The sequence below is a fragment of the Monodelphis domestica genome, chromosome 4 (genome assembly GCF_027887165.1).
Source record: "Monodelphis domestica isolate mMonDom1 chromosome 4, mMonDom1.pri, whole genome shotgun sequence".
Lineage (NCBI taxonomy): Eukaryota > Metazoa > Chordata > Mammalia > Didelphimorphia > Didelphidae > Monodelphis > Monodelphis domestica.
Window position 1 is genome coordinate 290,960,678 of NC_077230.1, and position 26,784 is coordinate 290,987,461.

General features: G+C 35.9%; 1 protein-coding gene across 1 annotated transcript in view; it reads right to left on the bottom strand.

Annotated features, from left to right (window-relative positions):
• Window positions 1–26,784, bottom strand: part of LATS2 (large tumor suppressor kinase 2) — a 78,774-nt gene that overhangs the window by 49,420 nt on the left and 2,570 nt on the right. Inside the window, exon 2 of the mRNA XM_007495206.3 lies at window positions 10,010–10,548. Within this exon, the coding sequence (XP_007495268.1) occupies window positions 10,010–10,339 (330 nt within the window). The 5' untranslated portion in view covers window positions 10,340–10,548. The remainder of the gene's footprint in view (window positions 1–10,009; window positions 10,549–26,784) is intronic.

The window sequence follows — 26,784 nt, forward strand, 5'->3', positions numbered from 1 at the left end:
ACTTTTGGATAAAGCAACCTTTATTCCTATCACATGACTAATTCTTTTTTCTAATATCCTAACTCACCAAATGATAAATCAAAACCACTAGGAAAGTCATGCATACCATACATGCACTCCTTCAGGACAGAGGGAACACAAATGAAGTTGCATAATGGGACAATGATACTATTAAAAGAATTTTTTAAAATAGCCATTCCAAGTTTCTCAAGCTTCAATACTCTCTCCACTATCAACCACCACCTCATGTGCTAGGGCAGTTCTAGTATTAAGGCTACACATATACTATTATTATTATTTAAAAACTGGTCACCCAAATCAATATCTATATAGCATTTACTATGTACAAAACACAATACTGGTTGTTGGAGGAGAGGAATAGAAGAGGGAGAATATGATGAATAAAAGGGCAGGCATTCCCTCCTTCCCCCCACCAAGAAGACATGTCAACAACTCTAGCAGAATTACATATTAATAAATAAGCTCCAAAAGAATAATGGAGGCACTTTGCATAAAATTATCATCAAGAGAGCAGAGAATTATCTTTAATTTTAACAAAATGTGGTGGCAATGAGGCAAAGAAAGGAATAGCCTCATATTTTATATCTTATTTTTTATTCCCTGTACCTAGACAGTGCCTCATACACAGTAGTTGCTTTATATTTATTTGTTGCAGGGAACTGACTTATACTTAATTTTAAAAAGTCTATGTGGTGAATTAATACTATGCTACATTATAAAGAACTATGAACATAGCATGATAGAGTCGGAGTGGGGAAGGGACCTTGGGGGCCATCTAGTAAGTGAATTAAAGAGAAGTTGGGGAATGACTATTTTAAAAGCTAATTTAAAACATCATAATCCCATCAAAAGGCGGTTCTAATGTCTTTTTCTCCCTGAGTTTTAATCTTTACCACCCAGAAGCGTGAGAGCTATATATAACAGAAGAAACTGAAAAGAATCTCAAAAACAAACTACAGACAACCAACCAGGAGAATAACACTCATTCACTAAAGGGATATTTTGTTAACACACCATTGTTAAGTGCCTTGATGCCTCACTTAATACACAACAGCTCAAGGTGGGAAGGAAAGGGAGGGAAGATGACAAGCAAATTCTTAGGTTGGACTGAAGCTAAGTATAGGACAATTATGAAACTCTCCTCTCTCTCCAACTGAGCAGCCTTGGGAGATTGAAGGAAAGCTCTAAGACTTTTTATAGGCTGAATTCATAGCCTTGAATATAGTAGGTATTAAAAATGAACTGAAATGAACGATACAATGTTATGTTAAACAAAATAAACCAATGAAAAATGTATTTTTGGTGAAGCGAGTAGGATATTAAATTGAGACAATACTATCCATATTATGATTTATCCTGAGAAAGTAGAACTGTACCAAATAGTGATATATGACCAATTCATGCTGGAATGCTGGTTTCTTTTAACTCATAATTCTATCAGTCTCAAAATGGGCCTCTAGGAGAGGTGAGGAAATGGCAAAGAGTTCTCTTTAGGATCCTTAACATGATTTCCTTCTAGACTAATGCATTAGTCTTATTTCACAGTTCTACAAAAGATAACACCCAGTGTCAGAAAATTATAGAACAGATCCTTCATTTTTTGGACAATGAAGCTGAGACCAGTGAGGTTATCTGACTGCCTATTCCCAGACTGTCTTTCTTCCCCAATCTGGAATGCTCTTCCTTACCTCTACCTCTGGGAAATCCTAGCTTCCACTCTCTTCAGCTCAAGTTCCTCCAGTTATTAGAGCCCTATTCCCATCACTGTGGATTTAGCCTGTCTTATGTGTCCAGAAGTTCTTCTTGAATGTTAATAAACAGTTTCTAAGTGCTTACTGTATTACTGTATTGTAAATGGTTACTGTGCCAAGCCCATGGGATATAAAGTCAGGCAACAATAGTTTCTACCCTCAGTGGGTTCACATTCTTCTTAAGTGGAGACAACATATTAATAATGAATAATATAGGGCTGGCAAATGTTGAACAATCAACTTTTTGGGGGATGGGGCACATTTAAGTAATATTTTCATATCCTCCATAACTTTCTTAAATCTAGAAAATCAACAAAACAATAAACCAAGCCTTGAATTGTAGTGTTTGCTGATCTCTAATTGTAGTGGTTGCTGATGCTCACAGTTTGAAAAATTAACAGTGAGCTCTGCCACCAGCACACTTGGATGTACTATAGCGTGAAAGTAAGCTCCTTATGGTCCAGGACTGTTTTTTTGTTTTGTCTTTATTGGGCACTAGAAGTACCTGGAACACAGTGGGAATTTAATAAGGGCTTTGCTGAGTGACTGAAGTGACAGAGATAGAACCTGAAACCAAGTTCTTTGAATCTCAGATGAATGTTCTTCCCTGATATTATATAGCGTCTCACAAACATCCTGAAAATGAAATTACATGCTCTATGATCAAGAATACTTATGAACACATGCAGCTTTTATCTTCTTTATTAATAAAAGGTGTCATCAAGTATCATCCACTCACCAACAGGCATAATTAAGAAGACAGCACAAAAAGGAATAATTTATCTGTCTTTTGTCAAAATAATTTCATAGCCTGATCACATAACGTATGCAATTTATAAGTAAGAGCAGATTTAAACCTAAAATAGGGGAAAGAAGTGGTAAGGAACAGCTACACCCAAATACCATTGTAATACAACTTCCTGTTACTTTAGTGTGACATTCACATATTTAAAGAATTTAAAGAACTGTGTGTTTTCTTCTTTCCTCAATACTGGTGACTTACTAAGTAGTCTTAAGTTTTCAATGGGGGTAAATGGGAAAGGAGCTGGATCACTCAGTGATTGAGAGTCAGGCCTAAATGGAAGATCATGGGTTCGAATCTAGCCCCAGACACTTCTTAGGCTGTGTGACCCAGGGCAAGTCACTTAAGCCCCATTACCTAGCACTTACCAGTCTTCTGTCTTAGAAACAATATCTGGTAGTATTGATTCTAAGACAGAAGATGAGCTTAAAAAAAGTTTTCAGTGATACAAAGACCTTTCCTTTTTGAACAAGCAAAGAAATAATATTCATTATCACCTGAACTCATTAATTGAACTCATTAATGCAAAATATCTTTAATGAAATAACTTTAAAATGGGATCTCGTTACCAACGCACAAAGAAATAGTAATCCTGTATAAATTTAAGATGAAACTGTTTTTTCTGTTTTTCAATATTTTTTTTTTTTAATTGAGACAACTAGGTGGTATAATGGATGGAGTGCTGGACTTTTAGAATGAAAGAAACCTAAATCTGAAGTTGGTCTCCACCCCTCACTGGTTCGTATGACCCAGAGCAAATCACTGAAACTCTCTCAGACTCAGTTTTTTCATCTGATAAACTGGGATGACCTATAATTCATGGGGTTATTTTGAGGCTCAAACATATAATTATAAATTTATAGATTCATAACTACAATGATTTATAATATAGACAGTATGTGTATAAATATGTACTTTGCAAACCTCACAATGCTATAAAAATTAATTATGTATCATTATTAACAATATATTAATTATTAATATTGTGTTACTAATATTATTGATGTACTATGCATTATCATCATTAATAATGCATATATATACACACCACAGCTTAACACCAAAAAGAACTCTAGTGATTAAAGTCCGAGAACAAGAGGACTGGTTAATTTATAAACAATGTTTTTATTTAACTTTCATTATTTAAATAAGGACCTCTCTTTTGACTGAAGTTATTGGTACATGAAAGGATTTCTAGCAATCTCTCACTTCACATTAGTCATAAAAAATTCTTACAAGAATCCTGAAAGCCTTTACAGAAAACACAGGTAACAAGTAAATCTAGATACACTTGCATATTCATTTGCTTCAGGAAGGAAGGAAGGCCCATGGAGAGATAGATGATAGGGACAAAGAAAGTTTCTCCCCAGAGACTATGTAAGCTACCCTATGTGCTAAATCCTGGGATTACAAAGACAAATTTTTTTAAAAGTTCCTGAAATCAAGGAGTTTACCATCATTGGGGGAATGTAATATGTAGTTATACACAGAAGATAATTCGAGGAAAGAGAGAGCTCAGGAGCAATGAGGGGTCCAAAAAGGCTTTATTTTCATAAGAGGTGGTGGGGCAGCTAAGTGGCTCAGTAGATAAAGAGTCTGGAGGCAGGAAGTCTAGGGTTCAATTTTGGCCTCAGAAATGGCCTAGTTGTGTGACCTTGGGCAAGTCACTTAACCCTAATTGCCTAGCTCTTAACTGCTCTTTTGCCTGGGAACTGATACTTAGCACCAATTCTTTAAAAAAAAAATAAGAGGTAGTACCTGAGGTGAGCCTCGAAGTCTTCTCTTTCAAAATTTAGTGACCTTTTTCTCCAATAATCCAGTGCTAACTTATTCACTTATTATAAGACATCTAGCAAGATAACTGATACTGATCATTTGCACAAAACAGAGATGCCCTTCCTCAAAATACATTCATTCAGGAGATCAAATGACACATCATAGGGTTGCTCAATGAGAAAGGGCTATGTCCATCTGTCCATCAAGCTGTGATAACCTGATTAATTCTCTCCCTCTACAGGTATTTTTAAAGAATGAATACTGATTATTTAGACTATTCTCCCTTCAGGCAGCAGTTGAGAAACATTGATCCAGAGATTTACTTTTTTTCTAAATCCCATTTTACAATTTCGAAGTATACAGATTATCTCATATTAATCATCAGAGCAAAATGCTACCTCAGGATGACCTTCTAATGAGATCTTTCTTGATCTTCCCTTACTCCTATGCGAGTGTCCCCCACACAAATTCACTTTCTATTCTTTTACATATAACCACAAAGATTTATGACACTCTTACTACAAAAGAAACCCTGTGGTTAGCAACAAAGGTACATGGTTTATCTATACCCGAAATCAATTATAGGTTATTTTGTCTCTTTAAATCACTGATGTTCACAATAATAAGGTAATCCCACTTAGACACTAAGAATATGGCAAATGAGATTGAAGATGATGAAGAATACTATGATTATACTAATAAGAAATGTCAGAACATAAGAAAACATTTTGGAATGAGGTATGGCATTACAGCTAGGTGGTGTAGTGGATAGTGTGCCAGGCTTTGAGTCAGGAAGACCAGAGTTCAAACTTGACTTCAGACATTTACTAGCTGTGTGATCTGGAACAATCATTTAACCCCATTGGTCTCAGTTTCCTCGCCTGTAAAATGAGTTGGAAAAGAAAATGGCAAACCATTCCAGTATCTTTGCCAAGAAAACCCCAAATGGGGTCATGAAGAGAGAGACAACTGAAATGACTAAACAACAGCACATCATCTGATAACCAAAATTTGAAACGAGAGGTCCGGAAGAGCAGCAATAACCAAAACCGCACAAAATAATAAATATTTACATAACTCTTTAAAATATGCAAAGCACTTGATATAGAATCAAAGGCTCAGAGCAAGAAGGTCCCTTAAGGAATGTCTATCTTGGCTCTTAATTTTACAGATAAAGGAAGTTAAATGACTAATAATAAGAAGCAAAGCTCTAATTTGAACTTCAGTCCTCTGACTCCAAATGTAAATATAACCTTTTCCTTAAACCATGTCATTATATCATTTGATCCCCACCAACAACCTGGATAAATATCAATGTTATTATTATTCCCATTTTACAGATAAGGAAATAGGGTTCAGATCCTTGGTTGTAGTCCCTCTGCTAGTTAACTGTCAATGGCAGGTTTTGAATCCCAAGTCTCTCCTCACTGCAAATCTAGTGCTCTATTTTACACCTTTTCTGCTTCTTTTGAAAAAAAAAAAAAAAAGAATCCTAAAATTGAACTAGCCTAAGCATGTTAATTTTTCCTCTCAGAACTAAGAAACATATAATCACTATGTTCATTTGATTTCATCACTTAATCATAGGCTGGTTGGTCTATGGATCTCCTCATTTATAAGAGTGAGACTGATTCTCACAGTACTTAAAATTTTTCCTAATAATATTGCTGTGGCCAAATTATCTCCTAAGCTTGTGGCCTGAAGAAGCCAGGGTAGGTGCTCTGCACAAACCAGATACACTTTGGAAAGGAAGTACAAAGACTGAGATTGAGAATAAAAATTCTAGAACCCCAAGTGTCAGAAATACTTCTAGACTTCCTGGTTGCTATTATCACTACCAAGGACAGCAGTGGAATCTTGAACTTCTGATTCTGGGGCTTGAAGGGGTTAGGAATCATTTGGGACCTAGGGCAGAGCTATTGAAAGTTTTTCTAGATCAGGAGTTATTTATCTTTTTTTTGTATGACTGACCCATTTTGGCAGTCTGGAGAAGCATATGGATTCCTCATTAGAATCACTAAAAAAAATGATAAGTTGTGTAATACTTTTTTCACATGGATGCTATTAGAATCAAGGGCATAAAATAATGTTTTAAAATAACTGAAGGAAATACTAGATATCAGCTGGAAATTAGTGAAAATGAAGATTTAATTTTCCCCCAAGTTCACAAACCCTCTACAATATACCTCTAGATCCTACAGCAGTCGGCTTAACCTCCAAAAGATGCAAAAGAAAAAAAAAATCCTAGCTGAGCCAATGGTTATGAGTTTAATCCACCTCCCCAAACATTTAACTTTTTACAGATTATTAAGAAGTATTGGAGACAGAATGTGTAAAAGGGAAAACAGAGTACAGTGGTTATGGGATACTTGGCTGAATAATTTCCATTTTTGTTATACTTGGCTTTGGTCCTTTTTCATTTTGAGATTTCATGATAATGATATACAAAGTGAGACAATGGGGTCGCTAAGGGCTCTATTTAACCCTATCTTTCTAGTTTTGGTACTTCCTAGGTTTAAGAAACAGAATCTTTCTTCCTTTTTAGATTAGAAAAATGCAAAGAGCTTTTTCCCTTTCCTTAATAAACAAACTTTTAATTCTCCAGTTCTACATAAGCTAGTTGTCCTCAAGAAGCATTTCATTTTCAATCCACTAACATAACCAAAAACTACATATTATATAGTACATGCTGAACTTGCTAGCTATAATATGCAATTTGTAATATAACTAGCTGGTAAATGAATTATAAAAGTATTAGTTCCAGAAAAATGGGAACATTCTTCATACTACAATTTCTGTATAATCAAATTAGTGGTTCTTAAAAGACTGCCAAAAAGCAGGGGGGGGAGACTCAAAAACTTATTTCTTTCTTAAAAAAAAAAAAAGTAATCTGTGACAAAGAAAAAAGTATGCAAAAGAAAGCTGGAATGAAATGAAAAATAAGGAGATAAGCTAAAGCTAGGACCCCAAAACTTCATTACAGGCCAATAAAATATAACCAAACTGATACTCAGAAATGCATGACACTCATGCTGGAAAACTTATCTTTTCAACTCATTGAAAAACATGGGACTTTGCATTAAAAGGAACGCTTTCTTTAAGGAATAAAGTTATTGGCACAGGGATCATTTTCCTCCTCTAGAGGATTTATATAGAGCCTTAGTAACTGGGCTATTTAGTTTAATTCACAGCCTCATTACATAGAATATATGAGGGCAGGGGGAAAGGGCAGAGGGACTTAAGTCTTCACTTATTTTAAGGAAAAATAAACACAATTGGTAGAGGAGTGAAGCATTTTGAATTAAGCCTACTTGGAAGAAAATGGCAAAAGCAACATTTTGGTACAATCTTCAACAGAGCCAAATCAAAATAAAACACTATGCCTACCAGATTATGGGAAAAGAGTTTAAATTCTTTCCCATCAAGATGAAGAAAGGGAATAAGGCTCAAAGCAGATGGAAGGGAGGAGGGGTAAGAGGAGATGGAAGACATGTGCAGCTACAACTGGGTTCTCTTTTAAGTATCCTATTTGAATTACAATGATACCCAGTTCTATCCAGCAGAATGAGACAAAAACTAGAGGTGTTCAATCACTTTGTCTCATCTTCCATTGTTTGGGTTTATATAATATCTTTCTTCCCAGAATGCTTTTAAAAAACCTTTTAAGATAAGGATAGGTTCCCTCCACATCCAGACATAGTCAAATTTTGCCAGGATGGTTGAGGTGGGTGGTATGGGTGGAGGTACAGCTGTTTTGAGTTACAAAGCAACACTACACAATAAATTGACTTTAGGTTTAATTTTTCAGAGGCATTAAGCATGGTAAACAGTTCCCTTTATGAGAGCAATTAAAATAAGTGTACTTTTGTTGTTTACAACTTCACTGGCATGCCCACCCTTATTCATTTGAATGCACTGGGATCTCACCCAGTCGGAAACAGAAAAGAAGGCATCCTCTACATTACATTTTGTAATGTAATTATCACTAATGGCTTGTGATACAGTGGGATTCCACCTGTGTTTTGGATCACATGCTTCACTTGCTTCTTTTTATCACAGCTGAAACATAACTGCACCCAATATGCCATCTCTAATAACCTCTTTGTTTGCGGGTGATTTACAGGGACAGATTTTAAACTCTGCTGCTGACCTGCCAGTCTCTCCATGATCTCACTCTGATGTTTCCCCAAGACTGGTCCCTCTGTACTTTCAAACCCATCAAGCTTTTTGTTTGTCAGGGAATAACACTTGGCAGCCTATTTAGCTTCATATTTTTGCAGTGAGCAAGGTCATGCCTTCTGCTGTCATTTTACACTGCTAGAAACCCTCTGCACCACATTATTTCTGATTTCATGCTTTGTAAAACACTTTCTATACAACAATGCATGCCATAAAACACTTGGTCCTCTGTACAGCCTCAGCATCTTGAGGAAGGAGACTGAAAAAAAGCAGGAATGGCTTCACAAACACTATGAAAACCAGTAAAATGAAAGTCATGGAAAGAAGAGGCAGTGTAGCTAGCAGAATCCTCAACTTCAAATCAGGAAGACTCAAGTTCAAGTTCTACTTCCCTGACCCAAAAATGTTCCCTTTTCTCCCTTCAGTGCTCCCAGGCAATTCTTTGAGACAATAACTTGCTGAAGAGGGGTTGTCTGCATTGGTTTCCCAACTGAATGGTTTTATAACTATGCCAGTGAAATCCGAGTTCTGGTCCAAACTAAGTTATATGTTGATTGAAAGGCAACCAAGTCTTTCAATACATAGTGTGTTCTGAAGAATCTGAATGCAAATAATATCCTCTATCTTTAACAATCATGTATGAAATACTAGGAGTATTTGCTTTATTTCTTGTATTTTCATTCCTATACTTTCTGAAGAAACTAAACTACTCAAACAACCCTCACTTGCTCTGAAAGTGAAATCTCGTTTTTCAAGGCACTTTGGTAGCAAAAGTTCCCAGCTTATTCTAGTCCTGAAAAAGCAACCATGACTAGATAGCAGATGGTGCAACAATGACTTTCAGGAGCCCATTCACAAGGAAAGATTATTTTTATTAATGAAGACTTACAAAATGCTGTCTAGTTTTACTTTAGACCCAATTGTCTCTAGCTAGAATGTTCTTAATGGTCACAGTCGGGCACATGAAACAGTAAAAAGGTACATAAATACTGATACTATTTCTGGATCTATTTGCAATTAATCTGCATATGGCTTGACTTTCCCCCCCTCCCTCTTCTATTCCTTCTCATCTACCCATAAGAACTGCCTACACATCTTTAACAACACTGAAATGAGAGTAAGTACAGTCTGAGAAAGGATATGAAGACCAAACCAACACATTTGAACAGAAAATCCATTAACTGAAAACTAAATGAAGCCATGATGCAAGTTAAGTGCAGGAGTCTTTCCTGGCTTCTAAAGTACAGAAAAGATGATAGAACTTTCCAGATGTGCCTAAAGTCCTTGTATAGGAAAGATAAATGTATACTATTACTAATTAATAAGAGCAATTATTAAGCCCAGAAATCTTCTCTGTAATAAGCGACCAATCTGGATCTCAGAATACACTAACACTTGCTAAAACATGACTTTCGCTTTACTCCCCAATGTATTACTACTTGATACCACCCAAAGATCCAAAGAGAATCCATACACCTACCTGATCACATCCTACTTTGACCAACTCCTGTAACATCTGTCGGTTTACATCCACTGCACTGGATTCATTGGCAAAAGGCAGCAAAGAATATCTGATTTCCCTTAAAGCTTTTTGATAAGGTCCAAACTTTGGAGTGGGTTTCATCTGTTGCTGTCTTGCAGCATCTTTTACTACCAAGATTTTGGTGTCCAAGGAAGTGTCACTGCCTGGTCCAACAGGTAAGCCTTGACCAGAGGATTTGGGAGGCTGTTTTAACCCTTCACGAATCTCTTGCAATCTCTGTCTGCTGTTTCCAGAATACGTTGTAGCAGGAAAAGTCTTTGGCCTCATTGTTAGTCCAGTTTTCTTTTTAACATAAATACAATCTTCTTAAAGTACTTTATTTAAAAAAAAAACACTCAATTTATTGTCAACAAGTATCAGTTCATTGTAAACATACTTTCAAAATGATTTCCTTTTTAATTTTTCTTTGCTTCAATCTTCATAGTTCCTACAGAGAACCTAAAAATTTCTAGAGTCCTCATTTTGCAGAGCTATATCTGAAAAAGATAAAGAAAAAGAAAAATGTTATATGCTATTTAGAAAAAACTTCATATTGCACTGATGTCTTAGATTATTCTATTTCGGGGGGCAGCTAGATGACTTAGTGGAACGAGAACCAGGCTTAGAGATAGGAGGTTCTGAGTTCAAATTTAGCCTCAGATACTTCCTAGCTGTGTGACCCTGGGCAAGTCACTTAATCCTTATTGCCTATCTCTTACCATTTTTCCACTTTGGAATCAATACACAGTATTAATTCTAAGATGGAAGGTGAGGATTTTTTTTAAAGGAAAGATATTCTATTTCATAAAAATCAGTGTTACTAAAATAACAATGAAGCTGATGAAAGAATATTAACAACTATTTCAATATCATATTAAAATTTGCAAAGTGTTTTACATATATCATCTCATTTGATCCTCGTAGTCACTCAGTGAGGTAGAAGTTATTAGTATACACATTTTACAAATGAGGAAAATTAAACCAATCAACAAATATTTATTAAATGCTTATATATGTCAGGCATTGTGCTAATTGTTGGAGAAACCAGGAAAGCTGAAAGACAATCTCTGCTCTCAAGTAGCTTACAATCACATAGGGAAAACAACATACAAAAGGAAGCACAAAATAGTAGAGGGAGGGCAAGAGGTGGTACCTCTCTCTCCCCCATGGGATAATGATGAATTAGTGCAGGAGTATAGGTGGTGGGAAATGAAGTCCTGGGTTCCTTCCTTAAATGGAGATTCTGAGAGAAGAGGTCTCCACAATCCAATGAGAGGGAGGGAGGGGCTCCATGAGCAGTGGGCACTTAGGTAAAGTGCCTCCCTAGGATCACAGTAAGCTGTCTGAGGTAGTAGTCTAAATAATTCAGTCAGGTTCCCAAGTCACCCAGTAGACCATTAGAACACAATATTCAAATTAATGGAATACAGTAAATTTTTGTTTTACTCTAAATTTAATTTCTAAAACTTCTGAATAAAAATTCAAAATATAAAAAATCAAATTTGTCAAGAGAAAAAAATACCATTCTAAAGTTTAATATTTCAATTGTATTTCACAGTTCTGTGCTTGTATTAATGTTGGAACTTCCTAATAGATGATCAGAGTTAACTGTGGTCAAAAATTTCATCACCTGAGACTAACCTAGTGATGAACTTCTCTGAATTAAGCTGGTCCTTAGACACCAGTTATATAAGGTATCCCAAAAGTCTTAGCCCAGTTTAAAGCTATTAACGCTTTAATAAACTATGCTAAGACTTTGGGGACACACTGTATCAATTGTCTGCTAGGTAGGATCTATCAAAGCTTGTGATCCATTACACTGACATTTTGTTACAATTTTATTTATAGTTTATTGGTTAGTTTCATAGTTTATTTGTTTCTTCTTACCAATAAATCTTGCTTCATATCTATCTACTCTACTTTCCCTTCTTTCCTGTGCTGGTTCTGCTAATCACCTATCTCTACTCTACAAACATCAGTCCTTCATTATGCTGTGAAACTACTTTTTTAGTACTTTGACTCCCCAGAGAAAAAGACCAATTATGACCTTTTCCCAAAGTTTTTCAAATTTAGAAGAATTATAGAATCTTAAAACAGCAGAGCTGGACAGAATTATAGAGATCTCTAATCTCCCCCTGTCTCTGTCTTTACAAATGAAGAAATTACAGTAAGAGGTTGCAATTTGCTCTTGGCCATGCTGCTAGGAAAAGAATGCTGGAGCTGGAATTGGATTGAATCTTATATTACATTGATGTACAATTACACCCAAAAGAAAGGTACTAAAACAACATACATATTCAAGATATCTGTAGTAATGGGGACAAGAACATTGGCTATATTTTTTCATTTGATGGAATGCAAAAACCAGCTAATCACTTTAACCATGGGTCAAGTTAAAGCTTTGAAACAAAGGAAATGGTGGGTCATGTGAGCAACAAGATGGCGGAGTAGATGTTTTCTCTGATCCTCATGATCTCTCAAACTTCTCCAAAACAGAAGTTATACATCAAAAATCAAATAAAGGAAGTAATACAGAATTAGTGTTAGTATGTCACTTGGAAAAATAGGATCCTTATTGTCCTTATTATCCAACTCACAAAATAACCCATGGAGGCAATCTGATATACTGCAAAGATTACAGGACTTAAGTAAAAACACCTGGGTTCGTACCCCAGAACTGCTACCTATTAGCCAAGTGACCTTGATTAGGGATTTAACCTAAGCCTCAATTTTCTAATCACCAAGATGGGGACAATACCTGTCCTGTATGCTTCACAAGATCTTTCTGAGGATCAAATGAAATACGATATAAAGCATCTCATAATTACACTAAATAAATGTCAGCTATATTTCTTATTATTTTAAAAAATAAAAATACTGGTTAACAGCAAGGCCATTTTCTCCCAATTGTCTGTTTTTTCATTTAAACTGATTTTGATGCTCTTGTTTCAAAGTGTTTGGCATTTACATTTTATGACCCTTTTCTTCTTAGGACAGAGACTCAGATCAGTTGAACAAGAAGAAGAAACAATGAATTTTTTTTTTTTACAAATTTGTGACTATTTGTGGGTTCTCTCTAATCTGCTTCAGTTTCTTCCTCTGTAAAACGGGGATAATAGTACCTACCTTCCAGGACTTTTTGAGTATCAAATGAGAGAATAATTGACAAGTACTTAGCAGTGGCTGGCATATATTAAATGCTATAAAACTTTTAGCTATCATTTCTTACACTCCTATAATATTCCATCCCATTTTAATGTACCACAATTTGTTTATCCAATTCCTAATCAATAAACCTCTAATGTGATACCAGATCTTTGACTCCTACAAATGTTCTGGTGTATGTGGTCAACTTTTCCTTTTTTATTATCATGCTCTTAAAAAAAAATCAATAAATCACCAGTGATCTTTTATTGCCCGTGACTCAATTACATGACTGTAGAGAAGTGATCTGACAAAACATTTCTTCCAAAAGACTGTTCTCCCCCCCCCCTTTTGTGTGTGTGTGTGTGTACACAAGGACTAGTAGTATTAGCATGTATTTTTTTTTAATTCAGCTGTGCAGTGAAACAGAGAGGGCACTGGACCTGGAATTGGGAAGACTAAAACACTTATTGACTATAACCTCGGAGTTCAATTTCCTCATCTGAAAAATGGGCATAATATAACAACCACCTCCCAAAATTAAAACACTAATTAAATGCTAGCTAAGAAGTCATACAATTCTGCAGCTGCAAATGCCTTTTAGTAATGTAAAGGGAAGGACAGAGATAGAAAGGATAGACCATGATCTTTTTATTTCTTTTAGATGTCTCTTCTAGCATAGATTTCTTCTGAATGTATTCAGTCAGATCCAGCTGCTCTTCATCTGCTTAAGCTACACAGTTATTCCCTGACCTGGAACATTAGGTAATGAGGTAGGAGAGTCCAAATATGGTGATGCCATTGTTATCACTACTGAAAACAACAGATCAGTGTAAAAACACCAATAAATCTGTCCCATTTCTCATCTGCTGGTTGTCCAGCTTTCTTATGTTACAGCAGTCACCTCATACTCAAATAGAAACACATCCCTAATGGCTACATATTGACTTAGAAAACCATAAATTAACATTATTTATGTTCTATTATATTTTTACTTATTGTGTTTAATACTTCCCAATCACATTATAATCTGGTTCCGCTGCTCCAGGGAGTTTTGTAGATAGCATATACTTCTGTGTTACAGCATCACATCTGGCTTTCAATTATTATAAACTGCCCACTGCAACAAAGGTCCATCCCCTTTAGCACCAATGTCTCCTTGATATTGCTATTTTGCTGTGAAATTTGGCACATCTGGGTCTCTGAAGAAGCAGAATTACTTCAATTTACCAAAAAAAAAATATTTTAATCAAGCAAATGGTAAATTGAAGTAAAATTTTCCTTTTTCTTCCAGTTTTTCACTAGTAACTTCATCAAAGCTGAGAGCATTTTTTTCTTTCCACTTTTGTATTCTTATCCCCGAAGTGCTTCTACAGGTACCTGTTGACTCATTTGCCATGGAATTACAAAGTTTATTTAATAAGCTCCATTAACTCATAATGTCACTGGGCTCTATTTCATCCTATTGAGTATTTTAAGCAATGGGCTTATTTATTAAAAGAATAAGAAAAAAGAAAGGGTTTCAGCACAAGAAGAGCAAAAAAGAAACCTGTTTGGATCCAGCCTCAACCACTATCTCACCTGGTGGATCTTAAGTAAGTCAACCTATGATGCTTCTCAAACTTAGTATTCTCAGCAATAAAATGAGGGCTTTGAATCAGATGGCCTCTGAAGTCTTGTTAAACTTGACATCTTGATTTCTAAAACAATGAATTTGGAAAACTAGTCACAATAAATATATCAGATATAGTGGTCTAAAAAGAAATTCAAAGACACTTCCCAGAAGAGATGAATAGACAATTTTTGTAATAATAAAATAAATGCTAATAATAGGGGCAGCTAGGTAGCAGAGTGGAGTGCTGGGCCAGGAGTCAGGAGGACCTGAGTTCAAACCTGGCTTCAGAAACTTCCTAGCTGTGTGACCCCAGGCAAATTACTTAGTCCCAATTACCTAGCCCTGCCCAACCCTTGCCACTCTTCTAGAAGTCTTAGAAGGGATACTAAGACAGAATGTAAAGTATTTTTTTAAATGGCTAACAACAGAAAAGAGAACTATGAGTCAGGAAAACCTTAAGATATCATCTTATACCTACTACATTGACAAAATAACAACAAAGATAAAATTCCATGTCAGTGGGGCTGTGGACAAGTAGGCACTCATATGTTGTTGATGGGAATGTAGATTGATGCAAACATTTTGAAGGTCAATATAGCAACACATAATAAGTCCCAAATTTAGCTTCATAATTCTGAAGACTTTATTCCAAAGATATCATGGAAGGGAAAAAGGATCTGCCTGTGCAAAAATGATTCAGAGTGCTACACTATTTGTAATAGAAGGAAAAAACCTGAAGATTGCCTATGTTTAATGACTGGAGAACTGAATAAATTATGTCATATTATAGTATCATAAAGCAATAACTTTGAAAGAGTATATATTGTCCCTTATTTTTATATGCTTACTTATTCTTGTTAATGACTATTAAGTTTATGATTACATAGACATTATAAATTAATTGGACAAGTTCAGGATGGATAAGCTGTAGCTATGGGGTGGGGGAGATCAGAAAAGCATGGTGGTATATAATGGAAAAGCATTGATTTCAAGGCAAAAGCTCTTCAGACCGAGACACTACTACATTCCCTGAATAAACTTGGAAAAGTCATTTAATCTTTTGAGGTCTCAGTTTTTTCTTTCTGTAATATGAAAGAAATGGACTAAATGACATCACAAGTTTCTAGATCCTGTACACATATAAGTAGACTGTAAGGTCAATGGGGGTCAATAGCATAACAATCTTTTGGGTTGTATTAAACACATTAACTGTGAAGATTAAAACCCCCACTTTGTGCAAATTTGGATCACATGCAGAATCCATGAGGCACCTCAGTATAAAAGGATATTGTTGAGCTGACTAGGATGATGGAGAATCCAAATCATTACATATAAGGCTGACTTTAATTTTGGTTTTTGTTGTTATATTTGAGTGGAAGATGTTTGCCTTGAAGAGTAGGGGATTTGGGGGAGTGGTATAAATTAGCAGTCTTCAAATATTTAAAAAGGATTGAACCTGTGGTTAGCCTTAGAGTTCAGAACTAAGAGGAATGACTAGGACTTACCAGGAGGCAGATTCAGGGCTTTTGAGGCAAGTAAAAACACCCTAACTATCCCAAAGTGAAATGGACTCCTTACTTAGTAAGTGATAAATTCTCCATCATTTGTGATTTAAGTGGAGCCTAGATGACTATTTGTTAGAAATATTGTAAAGAGAATTCCTACTCAGGTAAGAGATGAAGGACCTCAAAGGTCCATACCCATTGAGATTCTGTAAAATGAAAAGAAATCTAGCTCTGCCTGTCTACTTTCGCATTTCTCTCTAGTGACCTGGAAGTTTAATGACCTTCCCTATGATAGAAGATCAACATACAAGAGAATGAATCTCCATTTCAATAAATTTATTTAGCCAACTTAACTCTATGTATCCACAGACTTAGAGCTGCAAGATTCTTGAAGATTAAGTCCAGCCCCCTCATTTTACAGTTGACAAAACTGAGGCCCAAAGAGATTAAATGAATTGCTCAGTGTCAGAGACTAGTAAATTCAAGAGGGGGGAATTTGAACACTGATCTTCCTGACTCCAAGTCCAATGATCTCTATCCACTCACTGTTCTGTGCTACCTTTCTTGTACTGAGTAAATTTCAGATTCAATGAGAAGCTATTTTGATTTTTCTAGCCTACCTAGCATTTCCTAAAAATATTTCAAAGACGTCTGAAGCTGCAGGAGTTTATGCTTTAAGCCATTGTTGTAGTTGGTACTTTTGCTTCTTTTCAGAGTACATTAATTTAGGCCTGTAATCTTTTTCCTTTTTAGCCACAAGGGAATAGGATGAAGGAAAATCAAAGTTCTGGGGACCTAGCTGATTCAGAGGCTTGAAAAGTAAATTAAGGTTGTCTTTTTAATTAAACCAAATAGTTTTAAAGGGAAGCTGCTGAAATCTGCTTCTCAGCTGAGCAACCTGAAGTCTCCAAAGAAGGGGCAAATTCAGAAAAAGTTTTAAAGCAGCAGGTACTTCTAGGGGGATGAAGACCAAATTTCAGCTCTATGTTACTTTGGACAAGTCATTTCATCTTTCTTTGGTTTCTTCTTTTATAAAATGGGGGAAATAATACCTACCCTGTCTTCTTTCACAGGGCAGTTCATGAGGTACAAATGAGATAACATGAAAATACTGTGAAAATTGTAAAACAACATAACAATGTAAAGTATAACTATTAGCCTCCTGGCTTTTAAGTCCCACCTAAAATCTCACCTTCTGCAGATGCCTTTCCCAGTCCCTCTTTAATTCTAGTGCCTATTTTCCTATTTATCCTATATATAGCTTCTCTATACTTATTTGTTTGCATGTTGTCTCCACTAATAGCCAGAGAGCTCTTCAGAGAATGAGGGCTGTCTTTTGATTTTCTTTGTATATCTACAGAGCTTTATACTGTGCTTGGCACATAGTAGATACTTAATAAATGCTTATTGACTAGGATGTGAATTGGTCCAACTATTCAGGAAAGTAACTTAGAATTAGGCAAAGAATGTGGCTAAAATGCCCTTGCCCTTTGACCTGAGATCCCACAGGCAAGGCAGTAGGTCAAATTTGGCAAGAAAAGTCCTCTAAGCCCCGACATACAGGCACATTTTTGTGGTAGCAAATAACCAAAAACAAAATAGATGTCTACACACTATAGAATGACTAAATAGAGTGCATGAAAATAATGGACTATTGCTGAACTATAAGAAATTATTCCTATGAAGAATTCAGAAAAGCAAAGAAAGATTTACATGAACTGAGGCAGACTGAAGTAAGCAGAAAAAAAAACATATAAACTTACTTCAATCAACAATCAATATTCAACAAGCGCATACTAGGTGCCAGACACTATATGAAATGCTGAAATATTAAAAAATGAGGCAAAAGATACTCTTTGTCTTCAATGAACTTATAATCTAATGAGGGAGACTACAGAAACAAATATGTAAAAGCCAAGCTATATACAGGATAAATTGGCAAGAACAAACACAAAAACATGAGCATGACAATTATAACTAACTGTCATTGAAGATGAGAATATAATGGATAGAATATGAAAGTGTTGTAAAAGAAAAGTCCAATATGATTAATTCCAAGAAGCAGGAGCAGATTTCTGTGAACTAATGCAATGGGAAGTAAACAAGAACCATGAAAACAATATACATGTCTAGAAACATATAAATGGCTGGGGGGGGGGGAAGGACAAGGGCACGGAACACACAAAAAAATTAAAAGTGAATGTTACAAAAATGTGAAGAATAAACATTGTAGGAGGAAGCTAAATAGCTCAATGGATTGACTGTCAGGAAGTCTGGGATTCAAAGCTGATCTCAAATACTTCATGGCTGTGTGACCCTGGGCAAATCACTTAACCCTCATAGTCTAAGCACATACCATTCTTCTATTTTGAAAGTAAAACTGTAATAGTTAAAAGAATTGTAGAGGATTGAAGCAGTACAGGGGATAAGGAAGGTTTTGTAACAGGCAATGGAATAGTTGAAGGGATAGAGGGAATAGATAGAGGGAATATGGATGCTGGTAAGGTAAAGGAGAGAGGCACCCCCTACTGAGAGGCTGTCTTTGAAAAATGGGGTTCCCAAGAAATGGGCCAACTATGATAGCCTGAGGGGATGTCTTCTCTATTGACCGATGTTGAAGATACCCCAGGGCAGGTAAGCACAGACCCTCCTGAGGGACAAGCCTCCCCCCAGACCAAGGTCAGCTGGCAGGGGTCCAATAAGGACCTTTTATGGTTGAATGGTTGTCCTTAGGTTCTACTCCCTCGATGTCCCCCTGAAATGATAGTCCTCTTATCTAACTGTGGGTTATTTCACTCAAGATGAATTTATTAATAAGTTTAGATTGGGAAAATCTATCAGGGTAGGGGGAATAGGGATTTCCCTATACTTTCCCCCAGATTAGGTTTGAGTCTCAGCTTTTGAGCTGAGATCAGGCCTTGCAGACTGGTGGAGGGTTTCTTTTATTCCTGTCTATGTTAATCTATGCTAGCTTTCTTAAATTCAAAGTTTTTAGCAGTAGACAGCAAGAGGAAGAAAAGGTTCTGACTTTCAGAGCTGGTTGGGCCTATCTTTTCAGGGAAAATTCAGGAATAGAGGTATTTCTATCCAGAGACAGGGAGAGAGTGCTCCTTCCAGTCTGAGGGCCAGGAAAGAGAGGCCTTGAGAGCAACTGTCACTCTCCAACTCTCCCTTCCCCACCAACTGTCATCATTGTCAATATCTTCACTCCAACATTCCAACTGCTGTTTGCTCCACCTCAGTGGCAGAAAATCTAAAACTTGATTCAATTTTCCTTTCCACAAAAACATTATTAATTATAAGATAGAAGGTAAGGGTTTAAAACAAACAAACAAACAAAAAAATAAGCATTACTCCAAAGAGACAGGAAAAGATAATCCCATCCTACTCCTTTGTGGTGATAAGCAGTCCAAAAGTTATGATACAATGATCATATTTCCAGACTTTTTCAATGTATTGATTTTTTCCCCTTCTTTAAAAATATTTGCTATATGAGATGACTTTCTGGTAAAGGGCAGAGAGAGGTAACTAGAAGAAATCTTAATGATGTTAAAATAATTATTCCCATAAAAATATAGTTAAAAAATAAGTGACATAAAAGACAAAATGTATAAAAGTTTAAATGAAAAAGCCAAAATAATAACTTTTTGATAATTTTTTTTTAATGTAAGGTATATTTTTACGCATGTGCATGCTAAGTCCTCCAGGTAGTGGATTAAGCACCTGGATAAATTAGAATGAAATAAATTAATCGAGTCTATGAATAGACCAGCACTGATAATTTAATGACTATTGAAAGTGGTACCAAATTGTATGAGTGATTCCTTAAAGGTTTTAACTAACTACTGACTATCCTCTTTAAACTCAGGTGGTTTTTTTTTTTAACTTCCAAAATGTGGTGCTTAACTTTTTTTCTTACTTTAAACATAGAAATAAAAATCTGAGGAATTAAAATATGCTTCTCTCTAAGATTGGCAAAGTTTTCCTCTAGCACAATCTTTACTGTTCAAACCACAGGTGCCTATACCAAAGGTGTCTAATAGCAATATATCAAATGATTGATTTTAGCCCTTTTTCAGGGAAAACATATTTCATTAATTTTAAAATTCAAAATTTACCAATACAATGAGGGCAGTAACATCACATGAATGTAATAAAGAAGCCTCATATAGAGTCACAGGCAAAAGCAGGTTATCCAGTCATCAGTCACATTCAGGTACCCAATTTTGTTATGAAAATCTGAAATGAAATGATGGGTAGCAGAACAGTAAAGGCCTAGTAAAACACTCAACTTCAAAAGCTATGGCTGAACCATGAAGATATAAATCTTTAACATCACATATACAAGTCTTGATGCCCATCTTCACCAATCAATGCATGGAAATTCTATAAGATAGGATTACTTCCCAATAACTCACCTCTAAAAGATAGGCTTGGAGTTTTATAACCAGATCCTTGAGTGTAACACACAAAAATTCCATTTATGAAAATTAACCACCGCAGGTAGGAGTGAGACAACATTTATGTGTTGATGTCTATATTTATACATGGGCTAAGTGCTGAGTGAATATGCCCTAAACGGATTCCAAAACAGACTTCTTGGCTCTCTGTTAAAACCTTTCTCCAACTTGGAGGGTGGAGGAATGAGGTGCCACACACTGTTTTAGCTTGTCTACCTCCTTTCACCATAATCTTGTAGGAAATGTACGTAATGTGGACTAAAAAAATACCACAAGTATTTTTCTTTAAAAAAAAAACACAAAAAAACCCCTGAATATGTTTAAAAACAGCTAAGTGAAAAACAACTGTTTTTTAAAATAGTAGGCTGCACTCATGCCTGCCTGCTGCTTGGAAAGGACACAAATTTCTTTGGTTTCACAAAGAATAGAGAATATTTTCTCAGATACAGACTTTGTGTGCTAAACTTTTTGGCCTGGAGACAACTTATTTAATGGCCAAATTACAAACTCTTGAAAGGATTTACAATAGGAATGCAATAAGTCAGAATGAGATTAGTGGCTAAAAACAAGACATTCTGACACACTTTATCATCTTAATAAATGAGGTTAAGGATGAGAAAATTTTTCCAAAAAAGAATTTTTAAAACCTTCCCCTTCCAAAGCATTTGGGATATGTACTTTCTTTTTTTGAAGAGTGGGTTTGGGGCTACAAAGGAAACAACACAATCAAACCACTAGCCATTTAAGTGGAATCACTCTAAATTTTGACATTTCTCTGGAGCCAATGCCAATCAGTTTAAAACCAGCTTAAAGGGAAACTGCAAGAAACCATAGGCTATAATGTACAAAAATGCTCACTACAATTGAATATCATTTTCCACTGTTGAGCCCAGATGTAGATGGCAAACTCTCTACCCAAGAATATAGTTTTGTTCTTGATCATAAGGCCTTAATGCACCTGCAATATTTTAAGTATGCTCTCTAACTTGAGGTCATCAAAACTCACTCCCAGTCATTGATCTAGGAGGTCAGATTTTAAAGAAATTTTTCTTAAATATACAGCAATTAATATGCTCCATGTTAAATATACCACTTATTAAGTATCTACTTACTATGATACTATGCAAGGCAACCAGAGATACACAAATATAAAGAATGAAACCTCTCAAGGAGTTTAAAAAATAAATTCAAAAGGGCAGTTAGGTGGCTCAGTGGATAGTCTGGAGATGGAAGATCCTCGAGTCAAATCTAGCTTCAGACATTTCCTAGCTGTGTGATCTTGGGCAAGTCACTTGACCCTAATTGCCTAGCACTTACTGCTCTTCTGCCTTGGAATGAATAATGAATATCCATCTGAAGACAGAAAGTAAGGGTTTAAATAAATAAGTAAATGCAAAATCATTTATCAGTCTCTAGTGTGGTATGGCATTACCCTAAATAATAAGTTATTTGCTATAACTCAAGTAAGGTATGGGCCAAAGAAGTTCAGAATCTAAATGGAAGACTATATCAGAGTATTTAAATCTTTATTAAAAAATCTTCTGGGGGGGGGGGGGGGGCAGCTGGGTATCTCAGTGGTTAGAGCCAGGCCTAGAGAGGGGAGGTCCTAGGTTCAAATCTGACCTCAGACACTTCTTAGTTGTGACCCTGGAAAACCCCCACTGCCTAGCTCTTATTGCTCTTCTGCCTTAAAATCAATACACAGTATTGATTTAAGTACTGATTGACTTAAAATCAATACACAGTATTTGATTTTAAGACAGAAGGTAAGGGTTTAAAAAAAATTTGTTTTAATCTTCTGGTGAATGACTACAGCATGGAAGAGATCCTGAGGTCTATATAAAAAGCTAAGTCAATAAAAGAGACTCCCATTGGGCCCCACCAAGATGGGAAAAAGCCTTCAATGACCATCCTTGCAATGGACTATTCTCCAAAAACCTAAGCATAGGAGAGGTTCTACACCAAAAAGTTGGTAACCAGTTAATGAATTCTTTTCAACTATGACATCTCATGAAACCAACCTAAAGGAATAGAGGAGCTGTGGTCTGAAAAAGTAGACATTGTACCCACACTGATCAGGTCAGGTATTTTCAGATATTGAAATAGTTATGTATGTATATCATATTTTTACCCAAATATCTATGACGATATATAAATACAATATAACCTTATTATAGCTCTGTCCTTGGTATCAGAGGTATGGGGTCATGGAACACCAATAGTATACAGATATCTTAAGTGTATCTATTGTGTGTATTAGAATTGGGCTCTTCAGGTATTTCTAGTTTAAATGCACCTGAAAACCTGAGCGTGGACCAGTAAATTCATTTATTTAGTTTGTCTATACTTGCTTGTTATAAGAAAGGTTTCTAAGGATCAGGTATGGAGCTTAAAGGTTCAGGCATTGGGAAATCACGTTTTAGAAAAAGAAAAATTATTTAAAACAATAACTGATCTTTTCCTTTTTAAAAAACCCTTACCTTCTGTCTTAGAATCAGCACTAAGTATTGGTTCCAAGGCAGAAGCGTGGTAAGGAATGGGCAATTGGGGTTAAGTGACTTGCCCAGGGTCACCCAGCTAGGAAGCTGCCATCTCTAGGCCTGGCTCTCTTCCACCGAGTCACCCATCTAGCTGCCCTCGGGTTCCTCTAATATTTAATAGTATAGTATAGAGGTCATATTCAGATTGTTTAAGGGGGACTTCTTGGAAAAAATGTTTTCAACAGGGTTTTAAATGCCATAAGCTTGATGGAATAAATGTACAGGCTGTTTCAAGAATACAAAACTTGATGTGGGGACAGTTAGGTAACACAGTAGATAAAACACCAGGCCTTCAGGCAAGAGGACCTCGGTTCAAATCTGTTCAAGACTTCCTAGCTGTGAGTCCCTGGGCAAGTGACAACCCCAACTGCCTAGCCCTTCCTGCTCTTCTGCCTTAGAATTGATACTCAGTGTCAATTCTAATATAGAAGGTGAGAGAGGAAGGGAAATAAGAAGGAAGGAGTCTATTAGGAGGTGAAGATACAGTCACTTTGTAATAATGAGTCCAGAGAAATAACTTTTAAAACAAATCTCTCTCTCTCTCTCTCTCTCTCTCTCTCTCTCTCTCTCTCTCTCTCTCTCTCTCTCTCTCTCTCTCTCTCTCTCTCTCTCTCTCTCTCTCTCTCTCTCTCTCTCTCTCTCTCCCTCTCTCCCTCTCTCCCTCTCCCTCTCTCCCCCCCATATTCTAAAAATTAACCAAGAAGACAAAAAAAAAACATTCACAGCCAATGATGAAGAGGTCAGTGGAACTAATATAATGTTGGTGCATCTCTGAATTAGTTAAACAAAAGTTCTTGCTATCAATCAGTGGAAAAGTGCTTCAGTGGCTCATTCCCTTCAATCTAAGAGGTCAAAGACAGAAACAAAGGACTGATGTACATCTAAATATTCTCAGCAGCACTCTTTGTGGTACCTCTCACATACTTGTTAGTTATGTGATCTTGGGCAAGTCACTTACCTTTAGTTTCCTCAAATGTAAAAAGATAATGACAGCACCTACCTCCCAGAGTTATTTTGAGAATCAAAGGAGATAATATTTGTAAAACATATGACACAATACCTGGCACATAATAGGTGATTAATAAGTGTTTCCTTCCTTCCACCAATGTAGATTATTACAACTGTTCTTTGCTTTAAAAGAAGCTGTTCCAGTTTTCAAAATAAGAAAGCCCTCCCCCCCCCCAAAGCAAAAACATCATTCTGTTTTGAGACTAAGTTCTGAGGGCTGTTCCATAGGGGACAATTTGTTGCTCAGCCCCTACTTCAACCCTTTCCAATTGTATAAAACCTGCCAGAGTTTGTTCTCTATATAGTTTTCAAAAGAAAAGCAGTACAGCATCATATTGTAGTATAAGCCCTGGGTTTGGAATCTGAAAATCTAGATTTAAAACTCAGATTCTGCTACTTACAAATAAGACATCTCATGAGATCATAGACCTAGAGCTGGAAAACTCAGATGTCATCTAGTCTTACATCATCATTTAAAAGAAATGAAGGATTAGAGAGGTTAAGTGGTTTAATAAAAGTTGAATAGGTATTCTATGGGGAGGCAGTTTTTGGATTGGGAAAAGGTCTGATCAAATCCTGACTTTGACACTATCTTCCAGAGCATGGGCAAGTGATTTAAATCTTCCTGGGCATCATCTATAAAAAAGAGTTGTACTATCTTATGAAAAAACCTAGAAGCAGCAGCTAGATGGCAGAGTAGATATAAATGTGGGTAAAATCTGACCTCATAAGCTTCCTAGCTGTGTGACCCTGGACAAGTCACTTAATCTCATTTGCTTAGCCCTTGCCCTTCTGTTTTAAGAAAGTAAGGGATTAAAAAGAAAGAACTAGACTCCCCTCCATGATACAAAAAGGTATTAGAGTAACCCTGAAGTAGAAAATATTAAACAACAGATTTATAGCCTTCATTTAAAAATCTTAAACAACTTCTATTTTCAATGATATTGTTTGCTTGAGTCACACACACACAGAGAAAAAGTTAAATAACACTGTCTTGTAAAGTATTTTATATGCCTAGCAAAAGATCATTCCAGTTCATCCAGGTAGATAGATCACTGAGTAAAATGGGACCTAGAAAAACAAATTAATCTCTCTGTAAAAGCAATTTCATAGGCATACGAAGTAGAGATATTTCTCTGACAATTTTCAAGAAAGTAATAGCTGGAAAAGGTGTTGGAAGGAATATCATTGTGAAGTTTTATAGTTAAATAATTGTAAAATAACTTTTAAAATGGATAATACAATGATATTGTTCTGATTTGCAGTATATTAGAGGGAGGACAGGCCTAGAAGCTAGGAAAACAAAAGTTCAAAACCAGCTATTGTTTATAGGCTGTGTGACCCTGGGCAAATCACTTAACCTCTCAGTAACTTAAGAAACTCTAAAACTACAAGTTTCAGAGAAGGTACAGACCTGCCTTGGTTAAGGAAATTTCCTCATAGGAGAGTTTCCTCTACCAATGAAATCTCACATCCAGTCTCTATTTGTTTTTTAAAGACAATTTCTCTGCTACAACCCTTCCCCCACAAAAAAGCTCTCCAAACCACTTCTCAACTTACTGTATGTTATATTATGATAGCAGCATTTCTGGGACTTCGGATTTGTAAGATGACATATAGGGAACTAGATAGTCCTTTAAATAATAAGACATTTTATTCCATAGACTTTGATCTCTCAATGCTCCATAAAGACTTGGAGAAAAAGATAAAGAAATATATACTGCCTTAATATCAGCTGAAAACTACATGAGGTGGTTTAGATTAAATGGTCTCTAAGGTCCCTGGTAGCTCTAAATTTCTAAGATTCTACTAATTAACCTGAATATTTCCACAGCAGTTATTATCCAAGACACAATTTCAAAATTACCCAAGTTTTTGACTTTGACTGTTCTGATTAAATGCTCAGAGAATTCATTTCAAAGGAAGACACATGTATTCATTAAGCAGAATCCTCTATGTAACTGGAGCTAATTAGACCAAATTTTATGAGGTCAGCTCAAACTGTGTACATTTAAAAGGCCCTTTTCTGAAGAGTTCATTTCTGCAGAATTTGGAAGGTCTAATTTAGTGATACATTTGAATTACAATAGGCATTGTGAAACAAACTAAAAAGGTCGGAAATAGCTCAATCCTAGGAGTACTCCAAGAATGAATGGTTCTCATGCACACATAGGGAATACAACCAGCAGCTGACTACATTTATCCTAAAATAAAGCCCGAAATCTTCAAGATACAACCTTTTCCCAAAGTCAACCGCTAACTTCTTTCTTAACTTGCTTCGCATAATCCACTAACTTAAAAAAATTTAACAATTTGCAGATATAGTAGAGTTCCAAACAGAATTAAGGAATTTAATTCCTGTTTCATTCTGTCTTAAAAGTACTCACAAAGCTTGCTATAAAAATAAACAAATTCATGAAAAACTATATCTGAAAAAAAAAACTTCATTTGAATTTTTACT